The 14,153-nt window shown below is 52.6% G+C and overlaps 2 protein-coding genes across 3 annotated transcripts; both read right to left on the bottom strand.

Moving 5' to 3' along the window:
• Positions 1–8,048: 8,048 nt before the first annotated feature.
• Positions 8,049–11,434, bottom strand: Spaar (small regulatory polypeptide of amino acid response). 2 transcript variants are annotated; one of them, XR_013049074.1, is made up of 3 exons: positions 10,958–11,434; positions 10,023–10,529; positions 9,122–9,395 (listed from the first exon to the last, which is right to left on the bottom strand). XR_013049074.1 is itself a non-coding variant. In XM_042271064.2 (2 exons), exon 2 carries the CDS (start codon positions 9,121–9,123, stop codon positions 8,896–8,898), a length of 228 nt encoding a protein of 75 aa, XP_042126998.1. In that variant the 5' UTR covers positions 9,124–9,395; positions 10,023–11,411; the 3' UTR covers positions 8,049–8,895. The 2 variants fall into 2 exon arrangements, 1 of the variants encoding a protein (XP_042126998.1); XM_042271064.2 differs by having other exon boundaries at positions 8,049–9,395; positions 10,023–11,411.
• Positions 11,435–12,121: 687 nt separating this feature from the next.
• Positions 12,122–13,159, bottom strand: Hrct1 (histidine rich carboxyl terminus 1). The gene has a single exon (XM_006986018.4). It carries the CDS (start codon positions 12,931–12,933, stop codon positions 12,553–12,555), a length of 381 nt encoding a protein of 126 aa, XP_006986080.1. The 5' UTR covers positions 12,934–13,159; the 3' UTR covers positions 12,122–12,552.
• Between the last annotated feature and the right edge of the window lie 994 nt (positions 13,160–14,153).

The following is a 14,153-nucleotide window of genomic DNA, read 5'->3' as shown; positions in this document are numbered from 1 at the left end:
TTCCTGGCTTCCATGGAGAAAGCTATGTCTTCATCCACGTTCTCCAGCCATGATACACTGGGAGTTCAAGGCCAGCCTGGTCTACATAGTGCATTCCAGGACTGCCAGGGACATGTAGGGAAACCCTCTCTTAAAATTAATTACTAGTTAATTAATTAAAAATGGAGGCATATGATCAAAAAGTCACACATGCTCTTTCAAATCAGGTCAGACATTCAGAAGGTACAACAGTGAAAGTTAGGTTTCCTCCCTCCAAACCTGTCCCCTGAGGTCACCACACCCTTCTGAGCTTGTATTCCACAGTCACACAAGCTCGTAGGTAATGTGTGAATTAGGAAGTTTCTAAAAACATTTACCTTGTGTGGAAAGTGTGTGTGCCTGAGTGTATGTATATGTATCATGTGTATGCAGCGGCTGGAGGCGGTCAGAAGACTGCATGCATCCTGGAGTTACAGACATGGCGAGCTGACATTCGGGTGCTGGGAACCGAACAAGGGTCCTCTCAAGAAATCAAGAGCAGTACATAAGCACTCTTAAATGCTGGGCTATATTACCCTAGTCCTAAATTAGAAGGTTTTGTCTTTTACTTTTTATGGAGGAGAGTTTTGTTTTGAAATCTCTTTTTAATGGAGGACTTGTGTTTTGAAATCTCTTTTTATGGAGGAGGACTTGTGTTTTGAAATCTCTTTTTATGGAGGACTTTTGTTTTGAAATTTCTTTTGTTGCTGTTGTTTGGCTTAGTTGGTTTGTTTTGAAACTGGCCTCAAATTCACTGATGCAGCCAGGTAATCTTGAATTCCTAATCTTCCTGCCTCAAGAGCTGGGATGACAGGCAATGCTCCCACACCTGCCTGATGCTCCCTTACCTGGCTGGTGCTCCCTCACCTGGTTGATGCTCCCTCACCTGGCTGGTGCTCCCACACCTGCCTGGTGCTCTCACACCTGCCTGGTGCTCTCACACCTGCCTGGTGCTCCCTCACCTGCCTGGTGCTCCCTCACCTGCCTGGTGCTCCCACACCTACCTGATGCTCCCACACCTGCCTGGTGCTCTCACACCTGCCTGATGCTCCCTCACCTGCCTGGTGCTCCCTCACCTGGTTGATGCTCCCTCACCTGCCTGGTGCTCCCACACCTGCCTGGTGCTCCCACACCTGCCTGGTGCCCCCACACCTGCCTGGTGCTCTCTCCACCTGCCTGGTGTTCTTTTTGTCTTTTCCTAAGTCATTTTATAACTTGCTATATTCCTCCTATTTACTGTGGCCAGCGGCTCATGTTTTTATTATTCCACTTTGTGGATATACCATAATTTGCTCATGTATTTTCCTACTGACAGACACTTGGATCTTTACAATATTTTGCAATTAAAATAATACTCCAAGAACACCTTGGATTGACATGTTTGCACCCGTGTACCCTGTTCCCATGGATACTGTTGGGGTGGTAAGTGTGCACACTACCCAGTGCCTAGGCCCAACCCCCTGCCGGTACTGCTCTGATCCTGCTCAGTGGGAGTGCATTCCTCTCTTCCTAGCTCCATCTACAACAGTGTAAAGCCCTGGTCCCCAAGCTCACAGCCCTCTTTAGTGCTCAGAACTATGTCCATCAAAAGCCACACCACCTGTTTCTTGGCGGCCAAGAAGAGGACTAACTTCAGGAGCTGATTCAAGGATGTCTTGGTTTGCGCTGCTGACCGAGCACAGGATTCCACCAATAGACACACAGATGAATACATCCTGGCACATACATAAGGCGGGATAAGAAGTGGCACTTTCAACATCTTAAGCTTTGCTTAGACAGTACATGCCTATAATCTCAGCACCAGGAGGCTGACAGGAGGATGGATTGTAGTGAGATCAAGGCCAGCCTGGGCTACATAGCAGGACTCTATCCCAAATTAATAAATATAAAATTAGTTCTAAAACAAACGTCATTTTTATTAAAACCTATCTTTCATGAGAAGAAAGGTCTATATTTGAAGCCATACAAACTACCAAATATTTTTTTAGAGTTCCTACCACTTGAGTTATACCAAATGAGAGGAAAACACTTGTACATGGCATTCCCTATTTTATCTATCTACAGCTTCTAGAAACTACCACACATTAACTGGCATCTGCTCACACCCTTCTCATATCTCCTTGTTCTGACCCATCTCTTCCGCCTCACTCTTCCATACTGGAGAATATATTTTTGTAGCAAGAATCTTAAAAGGTCTTATTAAAAAAACAAAACAAGCCGGGCGGTGGTGGCGCACGCCTTTAATCCCAGCACTCGGGAGGCAGAGGCAGGCGGATCTCTGTGAGTTCGAGGCCAGCCTGGACTACCAAGTGAGTCCCAGGAAAGGCGCAAAGCTACACAGAGAAACCCTGTCTCGAAAAACCAAAAAAAAAAAAAAAAAAAAAAAAAAAACAAAACAAAACAAAAAACTCGGAGCCAGGTATTGGGGTGAACGCCGAATGATCAGCGAAACAGAACAAGCCACAGCCACCTCACCTTGCCAGTTCCTCAGCTGATCCTGTTTCCTCAGACTGGAAGCCTCTGTGTCCTCATCCAAATAGATCTCAGCTGAACTGCTGTTCAAAAGCCTAAAAGCTTAACCAGCCCTAGTTCCTGGTCCTCACGCCTTATATACCTTTCTGCTTTCTGCTATCACTTCCTGGGATTAAAGGCATGAGTCACCATGCCTGGCTGTTTCCAGTGTGGCCTTGAACTCACAGAGATCCACGGATCTCTGCCTCTGGAATGCTAGGATTAAAGGCGTGTGTGTGCCACCATTTTCTGACCTCTATATCTAGTGGCTGTTCTGTTCTCTGACCCCAGATAATTTTATTAGGGTGCACAATATTTTGGGGAACACAATATCACCACATATTTTTATTGTATTGGATCCTTCTCCCACACGGCCAAGATAACCTTGTCAAGGTCAGCTGATGGCCATCTGTCATCTGTGATTGAATCCTCCTTGTGAATAAGTCACACCCATAGGTTCCAGGGAGTAAGCCGCTGTGGACGTCTCAGGAGACCGTTATTGACCAAGTACAGACACCAGGAGTGAGAAGGTAGGGGCAGAGGCCTCCCAGCAGCTTCTGAGGAGTCCAAGTCTATGTATGAGGAACGGCCTTTGGCCCTGAGGCTTGGAAAGGAAGGAGGGCTGGCCAGCTCTTTGCAAGGACAATGACTGACAGGTGGGATTAAGTTGACTGGTGCTGAAATGGCCGGCCTTTATCTGCCACTGTGCCTGGATCTCAGAAGGGCAGGGGACCTCTGAAACACCACAGCCCTAGCATCCTAGGTGGGGTCTACAGGCAGCTGGAAAGGCCTTGTGTGGACTCTGTTACGTCCTCCATAACCAGGGTACACAAGGAGTTACTCTGGCAGGTTCATCAGCCTTCCATACACAACTGGAGACCTGAAATTGGGATTAATGCCCTGTCTCAGAAGGCCTGGGACCCAGACAGGCCCAGTCAAGGCCCTCCCACAGGCTAGTGAGGTCCGGTACTTGTACTCTCTGCAAACTTCCTGAACTCCTCAGAGCTGGGTGTGCCATATGCCTGTAATCCTCAGGACTCAGGGGGCTGGGGCAAAGAATCAAGAGTTAAAGGTCCAGCCTGGGCCACAGAGCGAGTCCCAGTCTCCAAAAGAAGGCTCACAGGTTTGAAGAGTCTGGGCCTCTGGGAGTTGTCAACACGGTGGCCTTCAGGCCTCTGTGGTGTTGAGGTCTCGTGTCACGGTGGAACAGAACCAGCCTCTCACTGTTGGGAGATCTAAGTGAGGATGAAGAAAAGCCCAGGTCCCACTATGCCTTACAAAAACTGGTCCCCAGTGACCCAGAGCCTCCTAGAGGTTTTGCCATCTCCAAATAGCACTGCCCTGAGGAGCCAGCTTTTACCACCTGGGCCTTTGGAGACTGCTTAAGAGGAAACACAGTCTCACTCGCCCAGACAGTAGTTCACCAGGGCCTAGAGCTCTCCACATCTTCTATGCAGAGAAGTGCAGTTCTACCAAAAGTCAAGTTTTATCACACAGCTGTACGGCCCTCCAAATCGCTCTACCTCTCGCTTGCTGGTACGTGATGAATGATCTCTTGTACAGAGTTTAAATTTACCTCACTGTTTTGAAGCCTGCCTAGTGTGGATCGTTATGGCCATGCTAGGATGTGCCGGTCAGCTTCTCCTGTTGGCATTTAAGGCACTTCTAACTGCAGATGTGCTGGATGGGGGCATCTGGGTGGGAGTGTGGAGAGGCGGCAGGCCGCTATGTCTCCAACTGTGCCTGCCTTTTCAAGAGTCATGACCTCAGGAATGGGGACCTGGCAAGACACAATGACCCTTTTCTATTCCTTGGAACAAGTGGTTTCCTCTAAGGAAGGTACTTTTCCGGAAAACATGTTATTTCAAGGCCTCTTGATTCCAGAATGCAGCAATTCCCACAGAGAAACCCTGCCAGGTTTCAGAGCCAGGGACTGGGGAGAGAGGGCAATGGGCGTGTCCTTCCCCTGCCTCTTAGAGCTGGGGCTCAAACAAGCTAGGTGGGCCTCTGCACCCCAGCATACTGAGGCAGAGGCCCAGGACTAGCACGCACTGGCTGGAGCCAGAATTCACACAGCTCATTCATCCTGCCCTTCACCTAGGGCTGGAGCTGACAAAGCAGCCCCGTGGCGGGGGGTGGGGGGATGGGGTGTGGGGTGGGGGAGTGGGGGGGGATGGGGGGGGGAGTTAGACCTGTAGAGCAATCTGAGCAGGAGCTTCAACACCCTCGTGGACTGCAGTCTGCTCTTCCAGGGTCCCAGCCCTTAGCGCAGGAGGAGGGAGAGGTGGATGCCTCAGCTCAGGAGCTACCAGGGGAGATTGCAGGTGGTCCTGCAAAGGTCCCATCTCCAAAGCAGATGTGCAGCTAGGGATGGGTGTCGGGAAGTTTGGCTTAGGGTCCCCCAGCGCCCGTTCCTCCTGAAGATGTGCACTGGACCCTGCTGAGGTGGACACAGACATGATTAGCAGCCCAACCTTGCTCCCGCAGAGTTTTTATTGCTCCCAAGGCACTCACGAAGCGGCAGCTCGGCGCCCCCCTCTGAGCAATGGAGATCGTGGGGCTGCTGTGGGCAGACACGGTGAGAACATAGTGCCTTCTGCATTGTAAGAATCTGTGGAAACTGCCAGCAGCGATGGAGCAAGTGGAAAAAGAGCTAGATTTGGAACTGGGAGGGCTGGGTGCCAGAGTGGCTCTGCCCCAGATTCCTAGGCAGGCCCGAAGCGGCTGCTTCCCCCACTACCAGCAGCTAAACATTGCCGGCTTTGCTGGTGTTCCGGTGCCGGTGCCGTTCTGTCTTGTCCTTACACAGCTGCCTTTCTCTCTGGCGACGGTGGCTGGAAGGGCAGCCTTGGGCGGTAAGGGGGCTCCCTGTTGGCTGCTGCTGGGCTTCCCCTCCCTCTTACACACCAGACTGCAAAAGTGAGTGCGGCACACCACATCCCTCATGCACCATACACATACCACACACACCAGACACACACACGGCACAGCACACAAACATACCACACACCACCCACAGTCAAACCACACCCACAGCGCACACACACACACACACACACACCACACACTCCATATGCACACATCGCATACACCCTGCAAACATACACCACCCCTCAACACACACATAACATGCCACACATCACACATCATGCACACACCACATGTGCTAGCTAATTTGAAGTCAACTTGATACAAGCTAGAGTCATCTGAAGGAGGGAACCTCAATTGAGAAAATGCCTCCATAAGACTGGGCTGTAGGCAAGCCTGTGGAGCATTTTTTAAATTAGTGATAGATGTGGGAGGGCCCAGGCCACTGTGGGTGGTGTCATCCCTGGGCCGGTGGTCCTGGGTTCTATAAGAAAGCAGGGTGAGCAAGCCATGAGGAGCAAGCCAGTAAGCAGCACCCTCCATGGCCTCTGCAGCAGCTCCTGCCTCTGTTTCGGTTCCTGTCCTGACTTTCTTCGATGATGAACTGTGATGTGGAATCATAAGCCAAATACACCCTTTCCTCCCAGGTTGCTTTGGTCATGGTGTTTTATCACAGCACTAGGAACTCTAACAAAAATACTACATATACTACACAGGCACTGTACACGTTGCCCATACCACATATCACGAACCATATCCATACCACACATCAGATACATACAACACACCATATACACACATGCACACCCACAATCCATGCGCACATCACAGCCTAAAAGGTGGCTGTTCACTCTGCTCACCAACACCATGGTCAACCCTCATGTTGCTCTCTTCTGTCAGGCCCCTGCCATCTTTAGCCGGTCCCTCGGCCTCTCAGACTCATCCTGTCCCCACAGAGTTACCCGATGAAATGCAGGATGCCCCGTAACACTTGATCTTACATAGACAATGGACGTTTTGGTGTGCGTCCTAAACATTTCATGAAACACATTTGTACTAGAAATGACTTGTCCTCGACATGGATTTCCAGCTTATCTGGCAGTATTGTGTTTTTATTTGTTAAATGTGGTAACCCCACTGCCTAGATGCTCTGTTCTGTGTCCTCCCCCACTTTCCTGGCCGGCTCTAGCTGTACCTCTCAGCCCTGTCCTTTGTCAGCTTGCCCCGCCCAGGGAGGACAACCATAGCATCTCCCCGCCCTCACACCCACCTCCACAGTCCTCTGAGAGCCTGGGGTCCATGGCCTGGCTCAAGAGTCACCTCCCCACTGCAGCAGCCGGTGACCCTGCTTTCATCTGTGCCTGGACCCTGCACCTGCCTAGCCCGGAAAGAACAAGGCTGCCGCGGTGGTCTGCTTAGCATGGACTGCCTGGAAACAGGCTTCCCTTAGGAGGTGACTGGTGTCCATCCTCTTCTTCAGGCCAGGCCACGCTGCTGTCTCTCTGCCCCACGGGTTCTCTACGCCAGCATCTTCTGCTCACTGGCTTCTTCTCCCCTCCAGTCCAGCTCAGGGACCTCCTCCTCCCAAACTTCCCTGGGCTCCCCACCCCCACCCCCCAGCACCCAAAGCTTGTTGTTCCTGTTCTGCCTGACTGTGCAGGGAGCCCGTCTGCCTGACTCCTACCTTCTCTGAGCACACAGAGCTCTGTCCGCGCTCGCTGAATGGCGGACAGGTGAATGAGTAATGGAATGAATGGGTAAAACGCATGGGTACGTGAAGAAATAGGACTCAGTACGTGACTGGGTGAGTAGATGGATGTCATAGTTAGGGTATCTATTGCTGTGATAAAATACCATGACCAAGAGCCACTTGGAAAGGACACACACACACACACACACACACACACACACACACACACACGGTCCTGGGCTCAAGTGCTTCATTGTATTTGGGGCTCACCCACCTCTAAGCAGTCTGGGTATCCCTGGGACTCTGCAGAGTTCCTGTGGACCTCCAAGGAAGGTCTTCAGAGCCTGCTTTGGGGCAGACTCCGCCTGGGGCGAAGCCAGACCCCTGGCCAGCAATCACTCAGAGGGAGCTAAGGTGAGGGTTGACTCAGTTTGACTTCTTCCTCAGCCCTGCTTCCACCTTCCCACCTCACAGGCGCTCACCCCCAGCAGACATCTCTCAGCCTGCAGCGAGGCCCTCCACTTAGTCCCCAGGACCCCCTGCCCTCCCTTCTGGCATATCTAGGCAAGCCCTAGTCAGGCACTCGGTGTCCAGGGTGATGAGGACATGTTTCCAGAAGCTTCTGTGATCTCCCCAGATTCACTCCACCCCACCCCATCTAGCAGCCTGACTCCCTTCCGGCACCTCTTCCCGGCCATCTCCACCTCCACATCTCTACAAACCCAAGCCCATCTCTCTGGGTCCTTCCTATGGCAGCCACGTGTCTGACACCCACACCCCCCAGAGCCCTCTCATTCAGTCCTGTCCCCTTCAACAGGCCGGTCCTGAGTCAGCCACTATTCAGGGCCAGATGCAGATATATGATCCAGGAGGCCCATGGTTCTCCACTCTTCAGATCACAGTCTTTAAATATGAGATGGCATCTATTCTGTGATCATAGAGAGAGCATATTTTCTATTAATAAGAAACAAATGTCCCTTTATTTGTGGTAAAAACAACTTCTTCACAGGCACTGAAATGTAACAACATTTAACTTTTTTGGAATTATCTCTCAGTTCCTAAGTGACGCAAATCCCTCACATCTGCTAAGAATAGACGCGGTCTGTCAGACTATAGCAATAAAGCAAGTCTTGTTCAAAACGTGCTTAAAAGTCTTCTCGGTGGCCTTCCTGCTAATGAAACACCTTGTGCTTTCTGTGGCTCTTTTACTATTCTGCTTCCTTTTGTGGTTTTCCCAAGCAGATTTGGAAAGACCCATAAAAGGATATACGTTCGCAATTATAAAATAAGTCACTTGTTCCCAGAAAACAGCTCTTTGGTTTCAGAGTTTCAGGGCTGATTAAGGAGCAAGTCTCAGGGTTGGGTGTTATGAGGCATCCAAAAATACAAACAAATAAGAAGTAGTTCCTCAAAACGTCCACTTGAGGGCGCGGGTTCCTTGGGTGGCGCATCCACCTTTATCACAGGCATCCCGCTGACAGGGTACTAACTTCTGGGGAGGTTCCCCAGCTGGCTGGAGCTACCCCGCCATAGAATCCCACACAGTGTTTGTCCACACCTGCTCAGCCCCACTGTGAGTAGGGCCCAGCTGATTTCTCAGCTAAGAGGAAACTCACACCTGATCCTAACACCTCAGGTCCCCCAGGATAGAGGGCAGAGCAAGCAGATATGGGAGAAAAGGCAAGAAGTTTATGGAACATTTAAAGGCAGAGACAGAGGCCTGGGAAGAGCGAGACGCCAGAGCATGGTTATTGAAGGGGTAGGCAGGCCTGACCTACTAGCAGAGCAAAGCTGAGGGACTGCCAGCCTCACACAACAGTCCAGAAGTTCTGGGCACTCAGCAATGGCCGGGATTGGAGAGCAGGCCCTGTGAAGAGCGAAGCCTCCTGGTGAAATGTGGCCACGGTGAAGCTGTTCCTGGGGTCCCTGTCTGGGTCTTGGGTCTTCAAGTCATAGCTGAAGTAGCAGAGGATGCAGGTGATGGCCATGGTGACAATGAACAGCACTGCCACCATCCCGATCACTGCGGTCTCCATGGTTTCCGGTGGCACTTGTCACACGAAGGGGGTCTCTGAGCCTTAGTGTCCCATCAGAAACGGCCTCTAGGCTGGATGGCCGTCTCTCCTCAGTCTCTTAAGATGCTGGTCTGCGGTCTTGGACTGTGCCATTCTAGGCCAGTAACCCTTCTGCTGGAATCAGATGATCCCTGGTCTAGCGTTTAACCTCAGGTCAGACGTCCAAGAGATCTGGTCAGTTCCACTAGCATCTTCTCGAAGCACCATCAGGAAAGATGTAAGCACATGATTCCCTGGACACGGAGGAGGCAAGTGAAAGAGAAACAGAAGATGTTGTTGAGAGAGATGCCAGGCTGGTCCATTAGCAACGCCTCAGGACTTCAGGATGACTGATTAAAAAAAAAAGAAAGAAAGAAAAGAAAAGAAAAGAAAAGAAAAGAAAAGAAAAGAAAAGAAAAGAAAAGAAAAAAGGCAACTATACACCCAGGAAGACAAAAGCCTCCCCCCTTGGTGGACCCAGGAGGAGCCTGGATCCTCTGGGGGAGGGACCCAGGGCCGGCCTTCCAATTGGCCTCTCTGCTGCCCTCCCAGCCCCTGGACCTGGACTGGGAGGCAGGTGTGGAGAAAGACATGTGCATGCTCTGAGCAAAGTGGGAGCGAACCGAGGCAGCACACCCAGGTCGTTATGGATGCCGGGGGGGGGGGGGGGGCTCTCCAGGTGGAGGGGCGAGGTGGGAGAGAGGGTAGGTTGTACTTGGCCTCACTTTCTGGGCAGGGCTGGTGTAGACAGGGAAGGACCTCCTCCAGCCCCTTCAGTGACGCGTCATAGGGCCCTCTCACTTCTCTCTACACGCTCGTAGGGCTCCCCTTTTGCTGCCCCCCGGGGCCCACTCCTCACACTGGGTGCTATGAAGACTTACCCCCGGACCTCAAGCATGCCAGCTCTGACTGTATCTGATGCCATTCGCTCCTTGTCTGGTGACCACCCCAGGTGGCCACGACGCCCTTCCCCGAAGCCCGCTGTGAGTTTTGTTGGCGCTGCCTGGAACTTGGCTCGGAGATGTCTGAGCAGCTGTGAGTACTTCCTGAATCCCTTCCTCCAATTGTGATTGAAGGGCCTGTGACCCACAGCCACCACCTCCTCAGCTCTAGCACTTAGCCCGCCCCGCACACACGCTTGAAGGATCATTCCTTAACTGCCCCTCGAGAGGTTATCAGGGGAGGGAGCTCAAGCCCAAGCCCACTCATACCGGGCGCCTCCCGAGACTATACCACATCCAGAGAGAAATCCGTGTCTTCAGCCTGCCCTTTACCATATTATGAAAAATGGAGTCTTCCGGGTCCTGGACGTAGCCAGGCTCTGGTCCCACAGCCCTGGGCAATGACAGCACCTCCATTTCACAGGTATAGTCACAGAGCAGATGCGCCTGGCCAGGACGGTTGCCAGTTAGTCATGACAAGGACAGCACCAAATGGCAGAGCAGGGGATCCCCTCCCTCTACTCCAATGCCCTCTTCACAGGGACCACACACAGAGTGATCACCTGACTCTGCCGTTTGACTGATCAGGATCCCAGAGCCCCCCAGAGAGAGAGAGAGAGAGCTGGGCCCAAGGTCATGCAGCTGGGAACTTTTCCAGTCTCTCCAAGGCCCAAGAGAACTTCGGTAACAGTGTGGGTAAACACTCATTCCGGAGAAAGCGGGAACAATACGCTGGCCTATTCTAGCACAGCCCCTTTTCGAAGATGTTCCCACAATCTGGGCTCATCCTCCTCATGGGTACAGGGAGTCAAGCACTTGGCAATATAATAACTGGGGCAGCCAGAAGTAGACAGATGCAAACAGGAAGCACACACCGGAGGTATCTGAATCCCCAGCATCGCCTGGCGGGTGGGGCTGGGAGATGGGCCTGGGAGGCTGTTCCGGGTTTTTTGTTTATCTCGCTTTCTCCTTTGCCCGTTCTTTGAGTCTAGGGCGGGGAGAATGGCCTAGCATTTTCATCAGGAATACAGAACACTTGTCCAGCCCCGTTAACTTCTACCTCCTGTAGTTTTCTACCTAAACTTTTCCCTCTCTCTTTCCCACCCTTGACTTATCTGTAACGTCCCGTGAAGCTACAGAAGTGGGCGGGTCTGCAGCAGGCCGAATTCCGGAGCTGTGAAGGGGCTGAGGACTGGGCTGAGGGCTGGGCATGGAGATGAGGAAGGAGAGACTGGTGTGGCGGACACTCCAGAGGGAAATCAATCCACCAGACCTCTCGTCCATTTTCCCATCACAGAAACCCAATGTGGGTGTCATTGCCAGCGACCTCTCCCTTCCTCCCTGGCCACTCCTCCCCTGGGAAAAGGAAGGAAAAGGGACATTCTATTCCAGTGAGTCACCCTGACTGTCTGGCCAGTTCCCTCCCCCACTGAGCCTTGTCCTGATTCTCCCTTGTTCCCAGGCATAGCTGGGACAAGATTTCCTTTCCCCTTCGTGGATTAGACCATTTATGTGTGACGTACTTGGGACCTTGCATGCCTGTTGACTTTGGTAGAAGTCTCTACTATCCATGTCATTCTTAAGGAAGGGGAAACTGAGGTCCAGGCCAGGCAAGCATCTCTAACGGCCACTCAGCACTCCAAGCAATTTAAATGACTCTGTTCCCTCCCTCTAATTTAATCTGCCCCTACAGTGAATCTGCAAACAGGCTGGCTGAGACTCAAGGTCTGGATGAGTATCCCTACCCAGTCCCCAAAGAAACACTGAACCAGTACAGCCAGAGGGTGGAGCCTGCCCTGGCCCAGGTTCAGAGGCGCGCTGGAGGCAGAGTGCTCAGGAACCCAGTCTAGGTGATCTGGATGTCCAAAGCCCTGGATGTCCACACTGAACGTCTCCTTGTAGCTTAGGCAGGGACCACCTGCTTCTCCCCGTTCTACAGGGAGATCCCAGGCCCAGCTTCTCATCCCAGAAGAGTTCCCAGGGCTCTGTGACACAGCCCTGGTGGCGCCCTCCTCCCATTTCACACACACAAAAATACACACTTTCTGACGGCTTTTATTTCTTATAACCAAGCAACAATGAATGGTCCGGGCTGCCCCGAACACATTCTGCACCTGGCAGGGCATCACAGGGCCTCCCAGTCAGATGAGCACCTCATATCCACCCGGGCACTGGGTCCATGGGACGCTCTTGTAACTTCCGTGGTCGCGAGGAATTGCAGTCACTGGGTAGGGCAGCCAGGCAGCCCTGCTCCAAGCCCAAGCCCTGCGGTGGATGGGGCTACCCACGTGGTTCTCGGGTCTCGGTTGCACAGTGGGAGAAGGCCTCATAGACAAATGAAACCGAAGCAGGACTCAGACCCCAGAACCCCCATCCACCCCAGAGACAAGTCCTTTTCTGTGGGCACATCCGGCTCCACTCATACGGTGCTGGATGGCGGGCAGGGCCAGGTAGATACCATCCATTGGCCTCAGTGGCGGGCTCCATGAGCATGGTGGTGGTGGTGGTGGTGGTGGTGGTGGGGAGAACGGTGATGGTGCTGGTGGTGGTGATGAAAACCTGCACTGGTTACCCCAGTCATGTGGCCACGATGATGGTGGTGATGGTGAAAGCCTCCCAGGAAACCCCGGCGCCGGCGCCGGCGCTGGAAGAGTCGAGGCCTGATTTGCAGGACTCCGTTTCTCTCCACGTCATGCTCCTCTGATCTGTGGAAAAGACAGATGGCCAGCAGCAGCAGCAACAGCAAGATAGCTAGCGCGATGCCTGTGATCCAGCTCACGAGGGTTGTATTCCCCAGAAGGCTTAACATCTGGAAGCCAGAGGGTCCCCCTTCACTCGGTGGTGGCTCCATTGAGCAGCCTCTGCCCGGCCCTCACAGTCCCTGAAGTTAAGGTTGTCTCGGCTCCTGCAGGCTGGAGAGCAGCCAGGGAATGTGGGAGAGGCCTGTTTGGACTAGCTTCTGAACCAAGAGCAAGGCCAGAAGGCTGTGTGTGAGGAGGGCCACGCAGGAAGAATGGGTGGAGACAGCGGAGCAGCTGCGGGACTAACTCGCTTGAGGGGAGGGCCCTGAATATAGGGATAGAGGTCACCATCCCATCTCTTCCTGCTTCCTGGCAGAGGGAGGGCCCTCCTCTGGGCTTCAGTTTCCAAGAAACCACTGTACAGAGATGAAAGGTGTACGGTTTGGACCCACACAACTCCCAAGCTCTGTGACTGCAGCCTGCCATGTCCACAGCTAAGGGTAAGAGTCTGTCCAGTGAGTCAGCCCAAGTCCTGGGAACATCAGTGAGGAATGGTTGGAGCCTGATGAGGACCAGAAGCACATCCAAGAAGGCCTTTGCTTCTCCCACTGGGTCTAGGAAGCCAGAGGACTAGGTATCAGTCTCGGGTCAATGGACAGCAGAAGAAATCCACTTGAGGTCACGCAGGCCAGCCCCTGGATCCCAGATCAATGGTCTCAATGGCTGGCAGCCTCCTTGCTCTCTCATCCTCCCTGTCCCAAAGTTCAGGTCATTCCTGCCTACCTGAGGACTCGGACAGTGACCAGAATGTGCACAGTCTTCAAGTCTCTCGTTACTGGTTCTGAATCTGCTACTCCTGGTCATTACAGATGAGGCTCATGGTCTCCCAAAGCATCCCTGTTGTCTGCAAGCTGACTGGAATCTTATATGCAGGGAGGGGGGTTCTCCCCAAAGCCCCAGCTCTGTGTCCCGGACCCTCAGGGTTCCTTCAGCCCCTTCCTCCAAGCTCCTTCTGGTGAGTGCTCAGCTCCCTGCCGACAGGAGTGTTTACCTAAGCCCCAGACTGGCTCCCAAGCTCTTGGGTAATTGCACCCTGTAAAGTTGAGCAAGGCTCTTCCCATTGTTTCCTCTGGGTGTGACCTCTAGGGAAAGTTCTCTTACTCTAATCCAGTCGGGGCTGCTTTCTCTGATGTCTCAGGTGAAAACCTGCAGCAGCTCAAAGGGCTAGACTTCACTCTTGGCCAAGCTGGTCTCAGGAGTGGTAGATCTCATGACTCCAGAGGCTTCTCTGGCCCTCTGGAGAAGTCACTTGAACTTTTTTTTTTTTTTT

Source organism: Peromyscus maniculatus, chromosome 2 (genome assembly GCF_049852395.1).
Source record: "Peromyscus maniculatus bairdii isolate BWxNUB_F1_BW_parent chromosome 2, HU_Pman_BW_mat_3.1, whole genome shotgun sequence".
In the NCBI taxonomy this organism is placed as follows: Eukaryota; Metazoa; Chordata; class Mammalia; order Rodentia; family Cricetidae; genus Peromyscus; species Peromyscus maniculatus.
Note: the sequence above shows the minus strand (reverse complement) of the source record. Positions and strands in the feature narration are given on the sequence as shown.

Bases quoted from the DNA above. Each gene is read 5' to 3' on its own strand.
- Spaar (XM_042271064.2), bottom strand. From the start codon at position 9,123: ATGGAGACCGCAGTGATCGGGATGGTGGCAGTGCTGTTCATTGTCACC.
- Hrct1 (XM_006986018.4), bottom strand. From the start codon at position 12,933: ATGGAGCCACCACCGAGTGAAGGGGGACCCTCTGGCTTCCAGATGTTA.